At 49.0% G+C, this 24015-nt stretch overlaps 1 protein-coding gene across 1 annotated transcript; it reads right to left on the bottom strand.

Annotated features, from left to right (window-relative positions):
* Nucleotides 1–20541, bottom strand: LOC109314345 (protein-arginine deiminase type-3-like). The gene is made up of 16 exons (XM_019541471.1): nt 20384–20541; nt 14712–14892; nt 13942–14014; nt 13664–13725; nt 12757–12874; nt 11282–11407; nt 10247–10425; nt 8794–8897; nt 7442–7553; nt 6903–7007; nt 6312–6463; nt 4586–4730; nt 3180–3273; nt 2628–2707; nt 2056–2181; nt 1–831 (listed from the first exon to the last, which is right to left on the bottom strand). The coding sequence occupies exons 1-16, from the start codon at nt 20473–20475 to the stop codon at nt 598–600; spliced, it is 1983 nt and encodes a 660-aa protein (XP_019397016.1). The 5' UTR covers nt 20476–20541; the 3' UTR covers nt 1–597.
* Between the last annotated feature and the right edge of the window lie 3474 nt (nt 20542–24015).

Here is a 24015-nt window from a genome sequence, read left to right as displayed (position 1 = left end):
GGACGGCTGAACCGGGACACGACATTTTATTTAGTTTCTGAGTCTGGCCTGTTGCCTGCGAGACTCGGGAACTCGCTAAGACGCAGGTCCTCAAGAGCCAAGGGCACCTTGACAGCTTTGAGAACCTGAGCCTCAGTTTCCTCATCAGTAAAGTGGGGCTAATAATGCTTTTCTATTTTGCATATGAGAACGATTACAAGTAAGCTAGTCTGATACTATGCCGCAAACCAAGGCACTGAATTAGTGATAATAAATGAGATCGCACCCGATTTTAAAGGTCCAAGATCTCATGAGTTTCCATGACAAGACAAACTGGTGGGAGGTAGTAAGTCTAGGAAGGGGACAATCAGGCAGCTGGCTGGGAGTGATTTCAGGTGCCCGACGTGTGCAGCACAGTTGGGATGAAAGGCAGCAGGCTCAGGAGTAGCTGGGGGTTTCACAGCAGGGTCTGTAACCCCTGGGCTCCCGTAGAAAGTGGTATTTTTAACTATAAGTACAAATCTGGCTCTGGGTGAAGCAAACTCTTGGAAAATGTGAGTTGATCTTCCGCTCCCTCGTAAAGTGCTGAGAGCAGGTCAGCATTTAAATGCCCCCTGCTCAGGGGATCATGTTCCACCACTTGAAGGAGAAGGGTTTACGGAGGACGTTGGTGCCGCAGTGGACTTCCCCTTGCCACTCGTGGTAGGTGAAATAGTCATTGATGAAGGTGCAGGTCAGGCCCAGCGGCTCCAGCAGGGAGCGGACCTTCTCTTCCAGGCAGCACTGCCCATTGATGATGGGCCCGAAAGGCTTGGGGATGCCCAGGTCCTTCCCCAAGACTATCGTGTTCACCTGCAGCCGGGAGAGACCGGGAAAGGATGAACATGCACCTCGACATGATGCCTGAACAGGTCATAAGCGCTGGTAAATGTATAACTATTGTGCTGGAAGAGAGACAAGGCTCCCTGTACCAAGGATGCCTGCGAGGACATCCAGCCTGGTGCAATTCATCCATCTCCAGTCCACCAGGCAGCAAACACCCTGGAGTTTGGCTTGAACTACTCTCCAGGACTGAGATTTTTTTAAAGGCTAGCGTGTTGTCTCCTTGGAAAAGGTAACGTCAGGGAAGCAATGCAGTTTAGTTGTTAAATTACAACTCAGCAGCTGGGAGCAGCAACCAGGGCAGTTTTTACGGTTCCTAACTGATGTAAAATAGGATTTGGTTGCCTGGTCTTGCCTGAGCCAGTTAGATTGGGCTTTGTCATCAAGTAGAGGATACTGTCACCGTTCTTATGGAAAATAGACTACAGGTAGTGGAAACTGAGGATCTAGTCATCTGCTGAGACCTCAGAGAGAAGATAATTTTGCTGTGCTGAGATATGAGGCACCACTCTTCACGGATGGGTTGTACAGCACCATTTAGGATCCAGTTTTAACTGTCACATCATTCTCAAACCAGCTTACTAGTGTGGTGCCTAGCAGCCAAGGTTTAGGGCCTTGGTGTCCCTATCTGTAAAATGGGAATGATGATAATGAGTTGGAGAGCACTGAAAGCTGCCAGTGAAAAGCAGGACATCAGAGGCAGGTATTATTTCTTAAGGCAATGGACAGCTAAGTGTTGAAAGATCACAAGCCCCCCTTTCCTTAAAACAAAGCCATCATAAACAGTTACATAATTTTATCATGGCTTTGTTTTATATATAGTTTGTGTGTGTTTTAAATAAATATGATTTGCTCCTCACTTGTAAGCTATAATGGTACTTCAGATTTGCTAGTTTTCCTCCACATACATAAGAGCTAGAGACATTAAGTACAAGCAGATATCCCTGGGGTGTTCACTTGACTCCAGCAGCTGAGTCTTTACAAAGACAATTGGAGTATTGCAAGAATGGAATAAAAAAAATCATGAGATTTGGCAGCACTGTTAAAGGGGATATCCGCTGAGACCAGGACCTGTCTGGGAAGATGGGCTCCCCATTGCAATGAAGATGGGTTTTGTCTTTGGCAAAGTTTAATCCATTTTTTTTTCAGTGGCCAGTCTGTGGGGTCAGACACCCCAGCCCCCAGTTTCCTTACCATGTTTGGGAAATAGGCCTCAGCTTGGTTATCCTTCATATTGAAGAGCTGTGGAATATCAATGATGTCTTTCGGACTCAGGCCGAGCTCCTGTCTCAGGATGTCCCTGTTCCAGTCGATACAACTCTGCAGAGGGAGGAAGGAATTACAGAAGGGAAAGAAACTGCACCTTTTCTAGACTGCCCTAGGACAAGGAAGATCAGCAAAGGCGTATTGTGGAATAACCCCCACTGGACATTTTTAAGTGCAGATGTGGCACATGAGGTCTGGAGAGAGAGAGTCCTGCCTTGAACAGAGCTAGGACCATAGAGATGCTGTAGAGGCACCTTTCCTGCCCTCTGCAAATGACCCATTTTCACTTATTCTTCTGGGAGCACAGCATAGGTGTGTCTTGATTCACAACAAGCCCATTTACATGACAAACCCCCCCAAATCACAAGTCCAGTTTGGAGTTTCACTGCATGTATTTCGAATAATGGAGATCTCGCTCTAGTCCACAACAGTCTCCATCTGCTTTCAGCCTGGTAGCAGCCTTGCTGACGTCTTCCCCTATGTTTGTCTCATGTCTGTACCTGAAAGTAATCGTTTTCCTTCCTGAGGGTTTCATCGGCTAGAATTTCTTCTATAGTTTTCTTGGGAACATTCTCTAGGCCTGCAATCAAAGGGGAAGAATCACCCAAGAAGAAATGAATGAGAAGTCAGGCACTAAAACAGGGCCATACATATAACTTGTGCACAACTTAGACAAGAGGGTCTGTAGCCTTTGTGAGTGGGGAACCTATAACTCACACTCAGGGGTTGATGCACACAAAGGTTTCCCTGGGGATGTCCAATAGAATAAATGCCTCAATTTTTATTCACTTTTGTCCAGGTTTAGCTCCCAGCCCCTCACCCTTTCCCACAAGAACTGTGGGGAACTAAAGGTTTTGTTCCAGTTTGGGTTTCTGGAGAAAATGTTCCTATTCCAAAATTGAACAGAATCCAATTTTCTATCCAAACTGCTTTATAGCCAGCCACACACAACCCCTCTGTGCCCATTACACAGCCTTGCGGTACAGCCCTGCTCACAAAAGGTTGAAATCTTTGGGTGGTTTATTATCATACGTGAAGCTGCGCCATCCTACCTTCAAACATCTGGGCCTTTCCATGGCCCTCTTCTTGCTTTTCTTTGAGGAGCTTGTAACAGGCGCTGGGACTGGCTAAGAGGAGCCGAAATCCCTGACAAGAGAGACAAGTCAGTTCAGTGTCAGGTCTGGCTCAGGTTCCCCTGTCTGAACCCTCACTTGCCATCCTTTTGAAAACTCGGCATGTGTACAAGCACCCCAGATTAGCAGCCTTATTCCACACGTGCTCTGGAGCAACTGGAGTCCTAGCAGTAGGGAGAGAGGCTAGTGGGGGGCAGTGAAAATGGTTGTGGGGCTGGGGCACATGACTGGTGAGGAGAGGCTGAGGGAACTGGGCTTGTGTAGTCTGCAGAAGAAGACGGAGGGATTGAATAGCAGCCTTCAGCTCCCTGCCGGGGGGCTGCAAAGAGGATGGAGCTGGGCTGGTCTCAGTGGGGGCAGGTGACAAGACAAGATGCAATGGGCTCAAGCTGCAGCAAGGGAGGTTTAGGTTGGATATTATTATATTAAGTTGGATATTTAGGTTGGGTATTAGGTTGGAAAGACCTAGGAGGGTAGTAAAGCACTGGAACAGGTTCCTCAGAAAGGTTGGGGAGTCTCCATCCTTGAAGGTTTTCAGGACCCGGCTAGACAAAGCCTTGGCTGGGATGATGTAGTTGGGGCTGGTCCTGCTTTGAGCAGGGGGTTGGAATAGAGGTGACCTCCTGGGGTCCCTTCACACCCTCATTTTCTGGGATTATATGGTCACCCCTTAAAATATCCTCGTCTCTGTGATAAGCCAAGCGCTCTACCTCAGATTCCTTACTGGGCAAACAAAATGCTTTCTCTGGTTGGTTACACCCAGCTTCCCCCCGTTTCTCTGCTCTGGTGCTCACAAGAAAGGCTAAGACATCATCAGGGCAATCTTCTATGAATGTCCTTGCAGAGATGAAGGGGGGTGGGGAAGTCAGAGAAACAACTCGGCAGCCTGCTTCTGAGTGCAAATGGTGCCATGGGAGCTGTAACGCAAAGGGCTCCCAATCCCCTTCTTTGCTGGTGGAAATGCATCTCCCATGTTCCTCTATGTTATTTTGCCATCTGATTGAGAGGCAGGTGCCTCATGCCAGGTAGTTTCTTCAAGTCTGTGGTCTCATTGCCATGATAAAGCCATGCCCTTCCCCTGTACCCCTTGAGTGGTCAGCAGAGTTCAAAGCTTTGTCCGGTGGCTCTCCCTTGCCCTTGCATTTAGAGAAAAAACACCCAGCCCATGCTTGGATAGATACCCTACTCCCAGACCAAGAGCCAGGCTGCTGCAGGGCTCACAGAGCTTTGGAGGTTAAAGCCGAGCCACATCGTAGCTTGCCTGGGGCCTGGCACAGTCCTGATGCAGGCTTACGGAGAGGGTGTGGAGGCTGGGGTACCAGTACCTGTCTGTCGTGGGCCGGGACAAAGCTCAGGAACTCATCCACGTGCCCCACCAAGAGCCAGTCTGAGAAGAGCTCCACCGGGGCCTGCACCCTCTGGGCATAGAGGAAGTCCCTGACGACCTTGGTCATCCTCCTGCCACCAACCCTAGCCACAAAAAGGGAAGAAGCAAACGCAAACTCTGGTTAGCGACAGTCTATATGCAAGGCAGATGGAGCCGAACTCAGGTGCTGGGACCCCTGCTCCTGCAAGGAAAGGAATTGCAAGGCCCTGGAGAGACCTGGCTAGGATCCTGGGCACCTTCTCTCAGCACAGGTGAGTAGCATGCTGATGACTGAAGCTGCAACAGGTGCATGGAAGAGCTGATTAGGAGGATGAGGGGAATAGAGAGCCCAAGGCAGCAGTGGGAATGCTCCCAGTAGCATGCTCTGCTTCATGCCTGTGCAAATATAAGGGCTGCATCTTTCAGCCCCGTGCTCCTCCCAGCTAACCGGGGCGGCCAGGGTGGGGGAACAGGTGGATGTGGCTCCAGTCATTGGGGTGAGAGTTGCTGGAGGAATGGGGTGGGGCAGCACTTGTCCCCCTCAAATACAGACCAGGGGTGGGGAGGTAGCAGATGGTGTAAAAGCAGGGCACAGTGAGGATCCTGCCCTGCTGCCTTCACCTGGCACCAGCTCGGTTGTAGCTAAAGGAACTGCATATGTGGGACGGGAGTGCAGCTTGTGCCTGTGGCCTCGGGCCTTGTAAAGAAGTTCCAGAGAAGTAACCCTGTGGGGCAGGAGCCTGCAGCACTGTAGAAATGAGTCTGAGATAAGCTGCACTTTAGTTGTTGAGTTTTGTTAACAGTCTGGGGGGCACCTGGGAGCCGCTGCTGTCTACAAAGAGTGGGACTGAGGAGCTGCTCTGGAGAGATGGGGCAGGTGCGCAACTTCCAAAGGACGTGGGCAGGTGTGCAGCTTGTGAAGGACTTGGCTGAAAGGCCAGGTACCCCCCTCGGGTGCTAAAAGGGGCTCCCTGAGATGCTGAGCTGTTCTGTGGCACTGCCGTACAGAGCTCAAGGATCAGTAAATGATGCTGACGATCGATGCTTCTGCCCCCAATGTTTGTAGTGATAAATTGCATCCGCACAGAGAGAAAAAAGTAACACAGGTACCAGATTAGATTGGTCCTCAAAGGGCTGAGCCTTGACATCCTTATTGAACACATGCTTTTCGGCTCATCAGATATTTCATAACAGCTGTTGCGGATACCGGTTACAGGACATCAAATAAGGGATGTCCACTAAGAGGTGGATTAGGTGGTTCAATTAAGTGACAATACTCTGTGGCAGTATCTGTGAATAAAGGTGGTGCAGGTACTTTTGCAGGCTCTTGAGGAAAGGAGCATCTTGTTGCTTAGTACCATGGGGCTCTGGTCCAGAGCTGAGCTCCTAGATGCTCATGGAAGGCAGTTTTTGGAGGTATTAAGTGTTACACTATAGCACTAGATATAGGAAAGAATATTATTTACAGCTGAATGAGCAATTTGGTACTCTCTGGGGTTATATTGGTAGGTTATATTGCTTCCTACAAGCAATATAATAGGTTGTATCGCTTCCTACAGGCATCTCTACACAGAGGATCTAGAGCTCCCTCTGCACTGATGCACCTTTCCACACTATAGCAAGTGAAACTTTGTCCCATTGCCACATCCGCATCCACCATTCAAAATCACCCTCGCTCCTCTCACCTGGGGAAGCTGCTTCCAATAAGGATCCTCCCCAAAGGATATTCCTTCCCTTTGACCTTCACGGGAGGGCTGACTTCAAGGTTTCCAAAGGAGTCCAGGCTAGAAATTCCCTTCCTCAGAGGTTCTCGAGTCACATAGCCAAAATCAGGGCCCTTGCAGGGAATAAGACTTAATTAGTTCCTCTGCCCCCTTCCTAAGACAACAACAAAATTAGATCACCAATTTGCTGCCATCCAAACAGGACTTGTGGTGCCAAGGTCTTGGGCCAGCATTGCTCCCTAGGGATACATTTCATCAGGCCGTAGCAGAAGCGGTTGCAATGCCAGGCATCTGGTTTGGGTGCTAAATGTGCAGTCCAGCGTGGCTATGTGAGACGCACCATAGCATAGAGGGCAGGCGGTGGACTTGGAGCTGGGACGAACACAGGTTGAGGGAGTTTTCTAAAGAAAATCAGCTCTGAACACCTGCTTGCATCAGCAGCATTTGAGTCTAGCGTTAATTGCAGACCCTTCAAAGCCACTGGCTGCATCTCTAGATGTCAGGAAGCTGCCAGCGATGTTCAGGGCTGAAAGCAATAGGCAAGTCACCTACCAAGATGCTCTTGGGGAAGCCCTTCAGCCCCCCGTTTCTGGGAGAGTCGAAGACCACAGGGAATGTCTTATGGGGTGCCTGCACGTAGCCAAATTCCATCTCGTCCTACCAGAGAGGAGCAAAATTACTATGTAAGCCAATACAGGACATGAACCAAAACCCACTCCCTTTGATTTCACTGGGCTTTGGACTTTCCCCTTTGTGCCATCCCTAACAGCCCCTGTCTTGGCGGCTCAGAGAATAGACCTGCTCTTCCCTTCAGCACAGAGGCCAGCTTATTTTTAGAGCTACATTCATCATATTTCACTTTTCTGGCTTTGAATGTCACGGTTTCCTTTCGGAGCACTGCTAACGCAGCGTGGCATGTCAGAGATTTAGGCTTCTAATTCCCCCTGGCTTTGCATCGTACAGGATTACTGACGTCTGTATGAAGGGGCACCAAATGTTGCCAGATCGGTCCGTGGGGACTTTGTGCCCAAGCATAACATGGCTTCTCGAGACCTAGTTGTGTCCGGCTTCCCCAGCCCACGTGGTGGTACCTGGATCCAGCTGTCGTTCTGGTTCTCCAGCTCTGGGCAGATGGTCAGCTTGCACCTGGTTTTCTGGGCAAGGTTGCTTATGGCCTCGACAAAATCGGTGTTGTCACTGAAACTGGAAAGGAGCGGGGAGCAAGTGAGGCCGGGACTAAGGAAAGACTTTTTTTCTTTCTTGTTCCCCGCCCCCCAGTAAACTTGGGAACTTCCCCAACAGGCTCGAGTCAAACAGTGGGGCACTAATTGGGCATGCCTCATTAATCCACTAGTAATCCAGGAGGTTTCCTGCACCACCATAGTCAAACACCTCTTTTTGTGAGTTGGGAGGGAATATTTTTGTTTCATTGAGCTTCTCCACCTATCCCTGGCTAGTTGGGCCCCTCGGCAAAGCCTGTCCTTGCCCTTCTCTGGACAACCTTGAGACACAGAAGTGATTCTTCCCCTCTGTTCAGCACTGGGGAGGCCACATCTGGAGTCCTGTGTCCAGTTTCAGGCCCCCCACTGCAGAAAGGATGTGGACACACTGGAGATAGTCCAGGGGAGGGCAATGAAAATGGTTCTCTTATGAGAAGATGCTGAGGGAACTGGGCTGATTTAGTCTGGAGAAGAGAAGACCAAGGGGCGATTTAATAGCAGCCTTCAACTCCCTACAGGGGGATGGAGCTGGGCTGTTCTCAGTGGTGCAGATGACCAAAGGAGCAATGGGCTCAAGCTGCAGCAAGGGAGGTTGAGGCTGGATATTAAGGAAAAGTTTCTCACTAGGAGGATAATAAAACACTGGAACAAGATACCCAGAGAGGTGGTGGAGTCTCCATCCTTGGAGGTTAAGACCTGACAAGACAAAGCTGTGGCTGGGATGATGTTGCTGAGGCTGGTCCTGCTTTGAGCAGGGGGTTGCACTAGATGTGACCTCCTGAGTCCCTTCAACCCTCATTTTCTATGACCCTAAGGCTGGGCATGAGGGACTAGCTAGGCTGAAGTCAAGCATTTCCAGGGAAAGCTCCTGATCATTTAAGGTCTACCCAAATTGAACCCAAGAAGTCCCAGCCTAGTTGTACCAATTGCACCCTGCTCTTATCTAGCACTTTGCATCTGTTGGTCTTAAAGTGCTTTGCAACGGGAGGTCAGGATCATCATCCCCGCAGAAGCTTTCTCTTCAGGATGCTTCTTCCTATCCAGTCTGCTCTGGAGAGACGACAGAGTGACTTGATGCCAATAGGATTCCTCCCCTCTCGAGCGTAAGCATTTTAAACGCTTTGCTGGACTGACAGCAGAGGGCTCGGCCCCTGGCAGGATTGGACCTTGATTGTAAAAAGCTGCCCCCACCCCCCACAGTAATTGTCCTTTCCTGCCCTCACCTGCAGACGTAGATCTCCAGGGGCTGCAGAGTGTTGGGGGTCATTATCCAGGGAGCCACGCGGAAAACAACAGTGTCTGTGAAAATCGGGGTCTCGGGGAGACTCTATTAAGGGAGCAAAGTGCAGACAGACAAGGGAAGAGTCAAGCCTCCAAATACCTGGAGCAAGTGAAAGATGCCTGCTTGCATTTGTCCTCTGCCACCTCCTCCACGCTGGCTGTCGTGGGGACTTGCATCCCTCTTAGTTCTGCTCCCTGGTGCAGACTCTGCTCGCTCACTGTAGTTTAAAGCCTCTTGCAGGAAGATTTAAAACCTCTGCCTGGAGGTAGGGGAGGTTCAGGTCTAGCCGTCCCCTTCCAGTGTAATGGCCCCACAACAAGGGCTGGCCCAATGACTTCTAATGCTAAAGCAATATTTCTGTCATTTTGGCAAGAATGAGGACTCCACTGGCTGGCTCTAGTGGGTTTATTTAATATATTTTTGGATTTCATCTGCCAGCTCAGGAGCCGTTGGGGGACTTTCTGTTTGGTGTGAGCTTCAGAGCTTGGTTCATCTTCCAGCCATTGGTTCTAGGTCACTGTTCACCATATGTCCTAGGCATCCTCAGTCTCCCTCCTCATTTCATCCCTTGAGCTCTAGTACGTATCACCAACTTTATTGTCCTTTCTGGATCCCTTCCTAATGCATCTCCAAACTGTCACAGCTGCCACCTTCCTCCTTCTGCAGTAGCCTTGCTTAGGAAGCTATCGAAAGTAGTTAATCCTAATGGACCATGGAGACCGTGCTAACTGGGAAAGCATAGCACAAGCGAGACCATGCTTACCTACCCTGCTTGGCTGTTGATGCGGGGCACCACATTCACACTGGCTATTTTATGGGCACTGGGAGAAAAGCAGATTAGACGGGGGTTGGGGTCTATTCTGGTTAATAACTAGTTTCTGTTTCTTCTCCCCTGCACCCTTCAGTGAGCCGCCGCAGGAGCAGCTTTTCCTCTTGGGCTATGCCAATACCCGCTGGCAGGCTGGGAGCAAGGGCCCAGCAGCAGCTGGAAAACCCTCAACCTCAACTGGTGCATGGTCTCAGCATTTGGGAGAGATCAGGGGAAGGAGCCACAAGTTTCTCACCACCCATGATTGTAATCCCACCCTCCACTCCCTGTATCACTTTGTCCTCTCTTGTGTGCATGTGTGTGGTCCATCTACCACAGAAGCAGATGAGCGTTGGCTGACCCTGACCTTGGGGAGTATTTCAGTTGAGTCAGAAGCTCATGTTTTAACATCCAGAGGTTGTAGGTTCAATCCTAGATGCCCATGAGCCATGCACAAATGTAATGCAATAGTACTCAATGACGCATGCAGGGGTGTAGTTGCATCTTTAAAGCCATAGCCATTGCAGAAGCTCCATTCAGTCCAGCCTGGACATACAGACCTAGTCTGCACGTCAGTTTATTGTACCTTGAGTGAGGTATCCAGCATTGTGGCGTGCAAGGAAACCAGCCCGGAAAAGTCGGCATCTGGGAAGGCCAACCCCTCCACGTAGAACGTGTGCTCCTCCTCGCCGAGGGCATGCTCCACCACATAGAAGAGCTTCTTTGGTCCTAGGATGTGCGTGTGCTGCTCAACCAGTTCGTTGCCTAAGAAGGAAAGACTGAGCTGTAAGTTTTGGGGGAACCGCTCTGCGCATCCTATGCAGAAGTCACCCAGCCGTACCCATCGTCCACAGGTCAAGCTTCCAGGATCTCCTCCTGGGGCCCACCAGCTATTGGGCTTCAGAGAGACTTGACTGCTGAATTGCCTCATCTGGGCTGTGTTCTGGCCAAGACCCTCAGCTGTGGGGCAGGAGGGTACTGGGGTGCAAAGCTGACCTTTGCACTCCCTCCAGACCTTGGGTGAGACCACTGCTTCCCACTGGAAAGAGCAAACACCCTTGCACTAAGACATCCCTTCTAAACCCATGGAGAACTGTCAGGCTTGGATGGAAACACTTTGAATCATAGATGTATAGGGCTGGAAGGGACCTCCATAGGTCATTTAGTCAAAGCCCCTGCCTGAAGCAGGAACATCTCCATCCAAACCATGCCATGCAAATGCACTGTCCAACCTCTTAGCAAAACGCACCATCAAGTTGCGTAAGTGTTTGCCAGGCTGGGGCATAGGTGTAAAGGCTGCGGGGCTGCACTCGGATGCAGGGCACTGACCTCTGGGAGTGAAGCCCTGGCAATGGCACAGCTCATCTCGCTGCAGATTGACATCTTGTTCCTGCTCCTATTAAACCAACCCCCATGGAGGAGAGAGGGGAAGCTCTTTCGACTAGATAGGCGAACCCACCTAACTCCCACCCTGTCCCATTTGGGGTGTGGTATGTTGCTTTAGTATAGCTGATGGACTGGGCACAGAGCTACGGTGGAGAGAAACGTAGGCTCTCAAAGCATATTGCATTGGGTCTTTCATTTCGGGGCAAGGGCAGCCCAAGAAAGGCTGAGTACTCACTGTGAGCATAGAAGACTCCTACTTTATCAGCGTCAGACCCAGAAACGTGAAGAACCAACTTGTGATTGGCAAAAACTGCACCCGGGCCCCGAGTTCTCAAGACCATGAGTGACATGTCCCTGAGGTCTGAGCATGAAAGCAGATCAAGGAGAAAAGAATAAGTCTAATTAAGAAGTGACAGCTTTTGGATTCGTCCCAGCAAAACCTCGGGAACTGAATGTTGAATTCAGATAAACACATAGGAGGCCAGCAGCTCAGCTACAGCATATCAACCTTAGTCCATTGACCTCCCTGGATCTGGGGGCTGCACTGTCTGCGTCCTTCTACACGAGCTCCAACAAATCAAAAGACACGTGTTTCATCCAAATGGTTTCTCGACCAGCTACAATATAGAGTGAGAATATGAGTAGCAAAACGGGCTCCTTTCAAACCAGGAATTTAAAATTTGTCTGCCTTGAGTTGCTTTTAATTTTCCTATATTGTAATTTTGTCTTCAAACAGCTCCAGAAATGCTGTAAGTGCTGAGCGATGTTCTTTTTAAGGTGCAACTTCAGTTGCTCTATCTAGTATCTCCGGGGGCTTATCACGCGTGCATTGAGGGCACCAAAAAGGGGGAGGTATCCAGAACTCTTACTATCTTTTCTGTGCCTGTTGAAGGGTATTTGTGCCCAAAAGCTTGCAAAAAAAGACTTCTTTTGCAAAAGTCTTGTTGGTCTAATAAGATGTTGTCTCTACTATAAGTCGTGATTGCCAAAAAGGGGAATTTTGCTTTTGCTGGGACTGTTCCTACAGGAGAAAAATTGAAGTCATATGTAGTTGTGAGCTCAAAACGCTGGATCAATGTTTTTCTTTCTTCCCCGCAAGCCGATGCTGTGTTCCCTCTTGGGGAGCTGTGTGATGTGGGTTAGGAACAGCTACAAGCTCCATTGTTAATCCATATGCTTCTTGTTTCCCAGAGAGCTGAAGATCAGACGGGACTCCTGACCACTCAAAACTAGAAGCAGTTGGGTGCACAGGAAAGGAGGATACGGAGTGTGTGTAGCTATGAAATTCCCCTACTAAATGCTCCTGGCATTTATGCCTTTAGATTGGCTGCATCAAAATGTGCAGTCAGCCCCTGTATATCTGAACAGGGGCTTGCACAAAAGGCAGCTAACAGCTGGCTTCGCTGAAATGGAGAGCGTCTGCTAGTTGACACTTAGCTCAACCTGGGACGTTCTTATTGAACTGCCAGTAGGTCACTAGTTGAGTGGCTTCAAATGAAGGGTTACAGGTCTAACACTTTTCACATCCTTATGGTGTTCTTATGATCTCACAGAAATGCCTGAAGCAGATAAAGAGTTCCCTGGGGTATTTCCAAGAGAGCCCTAATGGCAGCAAATGGTGAAAAACTAAACCTGGCTTTAAGAGGAGCCTGTAGACCTTGCTGGGAGTCATGTTTGGTGTTGCCACCCTTCACCTCCCCAGCAAAATACCTTTATAAGTTTGCACGCGCTGATCCTTATTGTCCATGGTCTTAGACGTTGGGTCATCCTTGTCACAGTTCACCAGCAAAACGGCTCCTTGCCCACCTGGCCCCCAAGTCCAATTTCTCTGGAGAAGCAAACCAAAAAGCAAACTAAGAGCAGATAAGAAAACTAAGAGAGCAGAGGCCCGGACCCAAATGCTTTCACCTGCAACCACAGTAGTGAAAGCCAAAAAGACATCCCCGTGATGCAACTCGCCCCACAGAAAGTATGACTCGCCCAGCAGCTGGAAGCCTTGCAAAATCCAGATGTGCATCTCCATCTTGCCCACCCCCAGGTCTCCCAAAGATCTGCATCCAGTGTTTTGAATTCCACCATAGGGGCCAAGAACCCAACTTTTTGGCATCAAAATTACTTCATTTCTCATTTAAGCAAGTTTCACTGGGAATGTAGATAATTGAGACCCTTGAACTCAAACTGTTGATAAACTAGATCCAGCAGAAAAATGTGTTCAATCATGGACTCCTAGACTTTTAAGAAATGGTGAGAACCTCATCTGTGTGGACAGACAGGGTTGTGGAGACCTCTCCATAGCCATGCCATGGGCCACCAACCCCTTTCAGGGATGATCGCTAGTGGTTGGAAGAGTCATATTAAGTATTTCAAATAGTTCAGAGGTTGAGTTTTTTTGGATCCTTGAAGTTAGGTTGTTGTTTTTTTTTTGCTTCTGGGACTCGTCCTCTCCTCATGCTGTATCCTTTATGCTCATAACTCTGTGGGGCAGCCCTGGGATGACAGGTTCGAAGCTTGCACAGCCTATTGCGCTCTCTTGTACTGGTGCACAACCTAAGTTATTAAAGTTTAAAAGTGCACCAGGACTTTACGAAGACCCTGTATAGAGATGAACGGTCCTTACCTTATCTGTTACTTTCTTCTGCACTGTCCCACTGCGAGTCGTGTCAGCCTCCAGGGACACTTCTGCAATGTCACAAGAGAAAGAAAACCCAAGTGGTACCTATGAACAGGACCCAGCCATCTTCCCTCGGGGCAAGGAACCTTTTATGCTGCATTGTGGGCATCTGCATACCTCTGCAGGCAACACTGCCACAGGGCAACATGGGGCTGTCGCTCTCCCCATCCCAGAGAAGGAGTTATTCTGTCGGGTAGATTTTATTGCACTGCGGTTCTGCTTACCAACACAGGTGAGGTACAGCATGGCTTTCTGCAACATAGTCTGCCCATCCTTCCCGTAGTACAGTATCCGAACCTGCAAAGATGCTGTCCAGTCACTGCTGTTGTCGGCACACCATCATTTCTACTATTGCTTATCGCCGAATGGGCACAGTCAGCTGGCCTAGTGCTATCCCATCTCTATAGAGTGGGGATTCACACTTTTTATCCCAACCAGCCTGTTGTCTTGATTTAGACTATAAACTCATCAAGGCTGGGTCTGTCTCCTGTTTCATGGGTCTTCACTGCATAGCACAATGGGTCCCAGTGGAGTCACAGCATCATAGGAGTGTCTGGGACCCTGAGGGTCGGCTCCTCCAACCCCTGTGTTGCTTCCTCAGAAATGAGTGCAGTCAAGATAACAACATCAAAATAATGCATTCATTGGAACAAAGCAACAAGATCAGCTTGCTGCAATGACATGGGCTTCCAGCTCATATTACCCCAGCCAACGAGGAGGCGAACAGGAACATTCATACCCAAGGGCTCCAAACACCTGCACGCTGCAGGTGAGGGGAGGACCTTGCTAGCCTAGAGGCAGCAATTAACTCCAAAGCTGACTCTCATTAAGCTCCCTTTTGTCTGGTTCAGAACCAGATCAACATTTCTTTCTATTAAGAAACTCTTATTAATGCAGCCCAGTATGCCGTTAGCTGCCTTCACAACACGGGCACACAAGGAAGTTTCCTCTTCTTCCTCCATATAGATGCTTCTCCCTTGCAAGACCAACCCACCTTATGGTCATCGACATCGTCGCTTGGCCTTCCCATAGTTACCACCACCTCCGCTCCGGCACCGAGGGGCCATCTGGGCTCGCTTGCTGGCATCTGCATAGGCTGAGGGGTGTGGACAATGTAGATGTCGACGCCAGGGCTTCCTTGGGCATCAAACCACATGGCATCTTTTGGGGCCGAGCTGAGATGGAAATTTCGTTAGAGGCAGAGCCAGAAGTTGTGAAACACCTTGAAAATCACCTGGTTTCCATAGGCTCAGGCCATGTGATTGCTCCTGTTTTAAGCAAAGGACTTCAGAAGCAAGCCGAACTTTGTTATGAAACATCTGGCACCCACAATAACCTGCAGGAGAGCCTCCTCCTTGATAAAGGAGGCTAATTTCATTTGACTTGTTTTTTGGCATGGCTGTAGGCAGCTCTTTCCCTGACATTTTACGGTGAACGTTTGCTGTACGAGGGCATAGCTATAGGCAATGGATAAGGATTTACACCAATCCTACAAACTGGTACTAGATACTCTTGTGCATCGTCTCCTGGCACTGTGTCTACTACCTATCTACACCTCTACTGCTATCTTGCACCCAGCTTAGATCAAGGTTTTTGGCAGGTCAAACAGTTCATTGAACCCCAAATGAAAAATACGGAAGAGGTTTTAGCTAGCAGCTTGGCCCCATTCCCCTTGGCATGGATGCAATGGCAGGATGTTGAAAGGCAATGCTCCATGTTCACTCTGCTAAATGGCAGGTGGCTAATTCCACTAATAAACCTGCTGCTTTCTGCTCTCAGCTTGCTTTCTAATGTCATTGGTGTCTTTTCACCTCCAATTACATCTAGTCACGTTGGCTTCCAGAGCAGCTTGGAAGACTCTAGACAAAGTATGTTTTTTCCTTTATTGGAAGGTATTTATACACCTTCAAACAGCTCCACAGTGTAAGGTAAGGTATTTATACACTCCCACTCTCTTTAGTGCATTATCCAAGCACTTGAGACAGGGCTGTGCTGTGACCTACCTCCTCCAGATGAGCAACTGAGACCCTGAATGCTTTGCCCATAATTAACCAAGACAGTGCTGCATCCACATTATATGAAAGCTCAGGACCTATTTCAAAGCCAAATGCACCCTGAGGCAGAGTGGATTTGGCTGGCGACATCAGTCTTTGTGGACCGGCGCTCACATTTTCAACCTTCTTTCCAAACAAAAGCAGCCCACGAGGCTCTTTTACTAGGACGGCAATAGGGAAATGCCATGCACGTCACCTTAAGCAGCCCCAGTTTGTCGCAAGGAAATTATGTTTCGTCCTCACTCTCATTAGTCGCCATCTCCGAGTTGTGTCTGTGGGCAGGGTGAGGGTTACTGCCTGCCCAGCAGCCAGGAACACCGTGTCCGTAAGAAGAGCTCTGCGCCTTGCCACATGCGGAAGCCGTTTTGGAAAGCAAGATGTTGCAAACGGGTAGAAAGAAACTTCCCGGTACAAGATGGACCGGGGTGATCCAAGACTCATTTTCTGACAGTCCTGCTCCTCCGTGCCGGCTACCCGGCAAGTCAAGGCTTGTACTGCCAAACATCGGCATGAGGTCAGGAGGGAGATGGGCGTCCTAAAGGCACAGCTCTCGGAGAACAACCCCCATGCAAAGGGCTGCATCGATCCCTTGCGTGAGTTCAACATCCTACCATGCCAGCCTTTGATCGGCAGCTAGCAAACAAGGGATTTGCCTTGCGTGGGTCACAGCCTGGAGGGGAGGTCTTGGACTGGTGAGGATCTGCTCCCAGGTCCTGCAGGACTGAGCTGAACCCCAGGGTGGAGAGTTGTGTTTCCTTTACCTTTTTTTGCTTTCCTGTTATAAGGATTATCCCCAGAGAAGAAGCCTTGTTCATCAGGATTTCTTTCCTACTGATTCCTAGCTGCACTGGGGAGGATGGCTAGATTTAGATTTAGACTTAGATAGATGCATTTAAGACAGAGGATGGGAACGACTCGTACATGCCCGTCTTCTGCTTTTCCAGCCCCCGGAAGACTTATTAAATTGCACAGTCAATAGCTAAATATTAGTCACCATCCACAATCAATCAAGGCATTGAGCAGCAAAACACTAAGTGTGACTAAGAGCACCTGATGTACCGTCATGGCACTGACGGGCAGGGATTAAACAAAGTTTTTTCCCTGTTACGAAGTCGTCTGTTTGCTTGCTTCATTGCTGCAAGTTTCCATTGTGCCCACTTTCAACACCTTGCTTCCTGAGATTTGGTTTCTGCCTTGCATACTTGGCAAGGCACAGATGCCATCCTCTGAATGCAAGAGCCATCCCTGGGTATTTGATGCTGATGGCTCTTGAGATCTGGTGCCCAGAGGTGACAGGTCAGGTAGGGAGGCAGTCAGGTCAGGGGGTTGGACTAGATGACCTCTGGAAATCCCTTCCAGCCCTACTTCTCTCTGATTTATGACTTAGCGCTGCCCCATTGGCATGTAGGAAACTTTGCCCTCCAACTTTGTGGGGTTTACCATTTTGCTTCTTGCTGCATGCACAGACATTATGCACCTAGCAGTGGTAGCAGAGGCCTTTCAGCAACAGGGACCAGGCCTGCAAACCTCATGAGATTTGGTTTAAAAATAACAAGATTGAAAAGGTAATAATCCTTTGCCTTCTGGTTTCCCAGCCAGGAGGTGCACTTAAGGCACAACTTCGGGGTTTCTCTCTGCAACCATCAGGCCTAGAAACTTTCATTTAAAAAACAAAACAAAAACCCAGTGCATAGCTGACCTTCTCACCTAATCCTCTGACTCCAGGAGCTGGGACTTTGAGTAGACACCATACGTTGCAATCAACTTGCAAGAGCCTGCAATGCCAATTAGATCTGAGTGAACGAGCCAAGAAGGTCTTGAAATAATGGCATAATCAATAGCAAGCCTGGCCCTTCTCTGAACATAAAGCCTTAATGCTTGGAGCTGGGGCATTAGCACAGGGCACCGCTGTCAGCAACAGCCCTGCTATGTAATTGCTATGTAAACCAAAGGAAAGGAAACACAAGGAGCAGCAATTTAAACCCTTTGCCCTTTCTCTTTCTAACCCAGGTGGAGCTTGTCTTCTGCATTGTCTAAAGGATTTAAACCCAGCCAGTTGCTTGTAGGGGATTTGTAGCCATAGCTGCATAGTCTGCAAATGCTGCTTGCTGTCCTACCAGACCGCCTGCAGAGGAGCTCGGGGAGTCTTTATCCTCCCAGAAAAAGGAAAGCTATAGGGAAGGGCTGAGTGGTGACGGAAAGAGAGTTGTTTAAAGCCTTTTGTACAGGGGTGGCACAGACTGCACCCAAGCAGGCTTTCTGCTGGCGTCTGAACGAGAAGTCAGGGAAGAGAAGGAGTTAAAGCCAGATTAAAAGAGGGAGAAAGAAGTCAGGCGAGCAAATGCCAGGTCTGCAGAGCTGTGCTGGGACTTGAAAGATGTATTCAGGGTGCGTGATGGCACTCAGGAGGCACGGTTCAACGGCTGGCTCTGCCTAAAACCACTGGCAGTTGTGTGTTTCCTGCTTGCGTGAGAGTTACTCAGCCATGACATCGCAGTAGTTGCCCTCTGGCTCTTCTCGTCTGCTCAGACTGCAAACACTGAGCCACAGGCAGCCTCTTGCTGTGCAGGTACAGCACTGGGCGAGGAGCCCCGATTTGAGCTGGGCCTGTGGTGGCTGGCTAAAATAGATGCACCTGTTGAGAAAGGTCTGGGATCGGCCTGGCTGGGGACCCAGGGATGCAGAATGAGACTGGATAAGGAAAGCAGGGCCTGGCTGGTTCATGGAGCAGGCACACGGTGCCCCGCTGCACTGCATTTCCACTTCCCTCCATACACCCATGTGGCCCAGGACTTGCCTTTGCTTGCCTGTGCTGTGCATCGCACTGACCCATTACCTGACACGGGGGGTAGGAGAAGCAGCTGGGAGAGGGAGACCAGACCCACCCCCCAGAGCAATAAGGGGAGCATGGGCCAAGCAGGAGCCCAGGGACCACAAGACTCCTGCAGCCAGTCAGGCAGCCCTAAAACAGGCCACCAAACAGCCACTAGCTATATAATGCTCTTCCTCCCAAACTGGGTTTTGTCACTGGGGTTTGACCCCCAGCCAGCTCTGAAATCTGGGCTGCTGCCACCAAAGCTGAAGGGGCAACTGCACTGATGGGTAGCAGTAGGAGGCTTTTATCCTCCGGTGCTCAGACAGCAATGCAGTGCACTTAGCCAGCACCCTCCGCTTTGCACCGACTGGGCTAGATTTGCCATGGTGACCTGAAACCAAAGGTACCAAAGCTCAAATCTGGCCAGGGAGCTGACCCTCTGCGTGATAAGGGGAAGTTATGGTAGCCAGACCCCTGATTGCCCAGCCTCTGGTGTCCTGCCAGGCAGCTGGCATTGAATCCCACTTCTCCGGGACTGGTGATGCATCTTAGGGTGAGGAATGGAATAAAATTGATTGCGTCAGCCCTGAGCAAACATTCACACCTTAAGGCAAACAGGGCAGAGCACGGATCGAGTCCTCCCCCTGGGTACAAGTGCAAAGGCAGCCGGGCCCTAAACAAGGAAGTTCAGCGCTCAGTTGAGACACATCTGCAACTCCCAGTTTTCAAGGGACGGGGACACAACGGGGTACATGTAAAAGGTAGTGGGTTGCCAGCCATGGGGACATGAGTGCGGTTCTTATAACCTTATCCCCGGTTCATTCATTGTAATTTTACCTTCTTCCTGGAATCACTCTGTGCCTTAGACTCAGAGGGTTACAAGGGACTTCAGGGTCCTCTGGTCCAACCCTCTGCATGAATACAGGTTTCTTAGGACACTGGATACAGAGCTCTTGATAGGTTTCCCCTGCCCCTTTCCTTCTCAGCCCTAGATGCTACCCTTATATACTATTATATAACAATAAAAGACACAGACAGCAGAGGTTGTCCTAATTAGTAATCTGGGACCACCACCGCATAGTGCTGGGTTTGGCACGTACACATACAGGGAGACGGACCCTACTGCCCTCCCCCCCCCAAAAAAAACCCCAACAACAAAAACAATAACTTCTAGTTATGCATAAATCAAGGTTTAACTAGGAGAGATCCCTAGAAGTGGCAGCTTCCTTGTCTCTGGAGCTTTCTACATATTCTCCCAGCACAAACTAGAGGCATTAATTCCTGCATCCTACTGCCTGGGTGCAAGGACTTGGGCAAGTCCCTTCTTACTCAACACTAACATACACACCAATGTCAGTGCAGAGCTGTGGGGGCAAGCAGTTAACCCCAGGCAAAGCTTTTTCACAGCCTGGACATGCAGAACAGCCTGCCTGGGTCCTTTCCTGATGTGTATGGGCTTTCCTGGAGCCGTACAGCGCTTCATCCACTATACATCTGAGACTTGAAACAAGCACGTCTCCGTTGCAAGCTGATAGAAGATGCTGCCACCTCCACTTGTTTAGCAATTCACTAGCTGATGTGGGACTGCAGAAATCTTGCCTCCTAGCATTTCCAGTATCCCTATAACCACCTGATTTCCTCACTACTTCTTTTTAACCCCTTCTCTGCCCTCTCCCCTTACTGGAGAGCAGCACCTGTTCACCAGTGACACCAGTTAAAAACCCACAAAATCAAAAGCAATTGGGGAAAGTCGGGGGTCTTGGCAACCCGGCGGATATTCAAGTGCCCAGTCCTTACCTGTGTACGTCAATGGAGATTTCTGTGCCTAGCACGTAGATAGCGCTGGTAGGACGCTGGGTAGACAGCCGGATGAGTCTTTGTTGGGACATGCTTGTACCTTCTGTTCTCCCAGCTGCAATGCTGTGCTGTGTACAGTACTGAGAGGAGACACAGCATGATTAAATGAAGAAGGATCGACTGTGTCCCACCCCTGACTCCTCCTTCACTCACACCCCTTTCTCCCCTGTCCCACTGAATGTGAATAGCTGGAGATTTTTGAAATCACACCTCTCCGCCTGCTCGTTGGAGGCCCAGGAGATGTCAGGCTAAGATCTTTCCCATCAGGTTAGCAGGGTACTTCAGTGGCTGAGATGGAAAAATGAGCTTTTGTTTCCTCTTAGAGGAAGCAGAGGGTTCATTATGTGGTGTCTTTTGCCGATCTGCCCTGAGGGTAGGTGGTGCACGGCCCTCTCCTTGCCATCTGTGCAGAACTGCCCAGCACAAGCACAGCAGGTGCTCTGTGCTCTGGCAGGATAGAAACTGCAGGTGTAAGAGGAGCCAGTGCCTTGAAATATTTAGCATGACCCTTGAACAAACCTGACCTGTCACTGCCACAGCAATCAGTGGGGGAAGGTGCACATATTTCCATGTGTCTATCGTCTTCTCAGTACTTAACATTTGCATTGGTGCTTCTCATCTGTACATCCCAAGTGCCCTGGCAGGGGTGGGGGGGGTAGGTGAGGGCATACTGTTACCCCAGTTTTATATTGGGGTAAACTGAGGCACAACCTCCTATTTTCACAAATGCCTAGACATTTTGAGTATCTACCCTTGATTTTTCTAGAGGTGCCAGGGGCCTCCAGCTCCCCTGCTTTCATCTAAAGCAGAGCTGGTGCTCAGGATTTCTTATAATCAAGCTCTGAGTAGCCCCGGTTAGGCCCCAGAGTTAGCAGGCACTTGGCAAATTGGTGCAACCTGTTTCCGTACCTATGACAAACTAGGAGCAAGCCGGCACAAGAGTAAAACCCAGGAACTCCTGGCTCCATTAGGCTGCCTGCTCGTCCTCACCCAAGACTTCCCATTAAGTGCTCTGTGTTTCTTGATTTGTCTTAATTGAATTAGAAACCCTTTAGGGGAAAGGAACAGGGCTCATCTGCATTTGTAAAGCGCCCTGTCAATTTGCAACGATATACATGTGTGTACGCACTGCTAATAATAATGCCTTGCCTTCAGTGCATTGGTGCCTGGGGGAAAGGCATATGAGTCAATCTATAACAAATTAGAGACAGCCTCCAAGCCCTTGTCCTTGGGATTACAGGTTTATTCTTTTCTTCTTTATTCCAGACAGGGAGTTTAGCCTTGCTATTACTTCACAAGGGTCTCCAGCTGCAGTTCATGTTGGCCGCTCAATGGTTATTAGCCTCCATGACTTTTTCAAGTTGAAGAGCAGCATCATAGTAAGACAGGCATTCAAAGCAGAAGCCCCTTGTGCAGCAGTTTCCTGCCGTTGTCAAAGGAAATGCGGAGGCCAAAACATGTTGCAGCAGATTCATATAACATTTGCCAGTGCCCTAGGCAACAACTTCCCATTTTCCAAAGTCCCTGGGCAAAGGGCTGTAATGTTATACTGTGCACCACCGCAGCATGCTGCCATCAGATTGCTTGCCCCCTGCTAGCATCCGAGCCCCTGCTTCCCCCTATAATACATGGGGTGACCTAAAGATGGGGGCATCGGGCATCAGCCAAGAGGGAAGCTACTTACCTAAGCTATGTAAGAATGAAATGCAGAAACAGGAGCCTATGTCCGGCCAGGTGAGGACCTCCCTCTGCTTGGTATCTTCACCCATGAACCTTATCTTGCAAGCAAGTCCTCAAGCCATCCATTTGACAGGAGAATATGACATGTCTCAATATAATAGCTGAAGCAGGGGTGTCAGACACCTGGATACAGCCTGCAGAGGCATGGCGTCCGGCTGTCCTTTCTCTTGCGATTCTCAAGAGACCTGAACATTGAAGAAGAGTTGAAGGTGGCCTCACTTTCCTTCAGACAACAGTGTCCTCTGGTTGATGGACCTGCACTCCTTGGATCAGTGATCCCCAACCTTTTTTGTACCGGGACCCATTTGTAACCATCAATGGCCAGTCCTGACCTAGTAAATAATTTAATTTTAAAAATAATTTAATGCCCCTTACTTCCAGCCCATGGTCCCCCACCTCCCCAGTGTGTGAAGCAGGTGGGTGTGTATGGAAAATGGGGCCAGCCTGCAAGGGAAAACCCACTGTTTCTCTCTTTTCTTCTCCTTTAAAGGAGAACTCATTTTTAAAGTTTGTTCACGACCCATTCATATATTCTTGCAAGGTATCCAGGTTGTAGCTATACTGGTCTAGAGGAAAAAGCAATTGGGACTCATGGTAGAATGACCCGGGGGAACTTTTGCAACCTTTTCTCCGATGCCTGATGAAGGGTGTTTGTGCCCGAAAGCTTGCAATTAAAGAATTTTTTGGCAAAAATCTAGATGGTCTAATAAAAGATACCACCTCTGCTATGCATCCTGATTGCTATATTTTTGCAACCCACTTTTGGGTCATGACCCACAGGTTGAGAAACACTGACTGAGGTCACCCCCGGTATGTGCTTGCTCTTTATCTTAACTTTCTCCTTCTTTTGTTTTGTGTTTCTACTCCCAGTAAGTACATTCTGTCTTTGGGCTAGCTCTCCCATCCCTACTAATGAGGCCAGAAAGGAAAACACTGGCAATTCCTAGGAAATATAAACACAATACGAATCATGCAATATTAGCACTGTTAGGTGTGCAAATACAGACACATGATTTGCAAGATAAATCCAGAGATTTCAAACACGAAGCTGAAAACGTAACATCATTCGTCATGGTACACTGTAATAGTGAAATAATCCTAGGGAATATCTTTAGCTAGAGAAACCCAATAACGTGTACAAGCACCCTATAGTTTCGAAAACATCCTGACTTGTTGGGGTCTTTGCAACAGGAGAACGGCTCTCTTATTTGTCCATAGTCAAAAGAGTGAAAACTGAAAGCCGTCATTTTCTGAGGGGTGACTGGGGTCTAACAAGATGTGCCGCAAATCTAACCAGCTTGAGGATCCCAGGTGTAAGGGGACTCTGCAAATGCAGCAGCCAGCATAAAAGCAATCTGAAGACAATAGCGGTGCTAGTGTCAACAAGATGATGTAGCTGTGATGGTCCAGGAAAAATGTGAGGGGAAAGAATTTTGGGGGGATGACATCTTTTATTGCACCAACTGTACCATTGGGAAAGTTGGAGACAAGCTTTCAGGTATCAGGTGTTGCTAGTTAAAGGATTTACACCTCTGCTTGTAGCAATAATATTAGGCAATGGTTTCATAAGAAGCAAATGCAGCAAGTATCACGGCTCAGGTATTTGCACTAACTGCCTAAAGAGGAAATATACACACAATACGAGACACACAATACGTAGACAAGGAGTGCTATGTGTTGAGAGCACAATGCCGAGACATAGCATGATAGCATGGTGTCAAGTATAACGAGTTTCCAAGGAAGCTGCAGAAAGGTAAATGGAGCAAATTAAATGGTTCAGTGAAAAACAAAACAAAATTATCTTCATGTCAGTGCATCACCACTGGAACCAA

The sequence above is a fragment of the Crocodylus porosus genome, unplaced genomic scaffold (assembly GCF_001723895.1).
Source record: "Crocodylus porosus isolate Cpor-Errol unplaced genomic scaffold, CroPor_comp1, whole genome shotgun sequence".
In the NCBI taxonomy this organism is placed as follows: Eukaryota; Metazoa; Chordata; order Crocodylia; family Crocodylidae; genus Crocodylus; species Crocodylus porosus.
The sequence above is the reverse complement of the archived record's forward strand: the minus strand, read 5'-3'. Positions and strand labels throughout refer to the sequence as shown.

Coding starts and splice junctions, on each gene's coding strand:
- LOC109314345 (XM_019541471.1), bottom strand. CDS start 20,475: ATGTCCCAACAAAGACTCATCCGGCTGTCTACCCAGCGTCCTACCAGC. Junction 12,875..13,663: donor AGAAGAAAGTAACAGATAAG/GTAAGGACCGTT, acceptor TTGCTTCTCCAG/AGAAATTGGACTTGGGGGCC. Junction 8,898..10,246: donor TGCTGGATACCTCACTCAAG/GTACAATAAACT, acceptor CTCCCTTAATAG/AGTCTCCCCGAGACCCCGAT.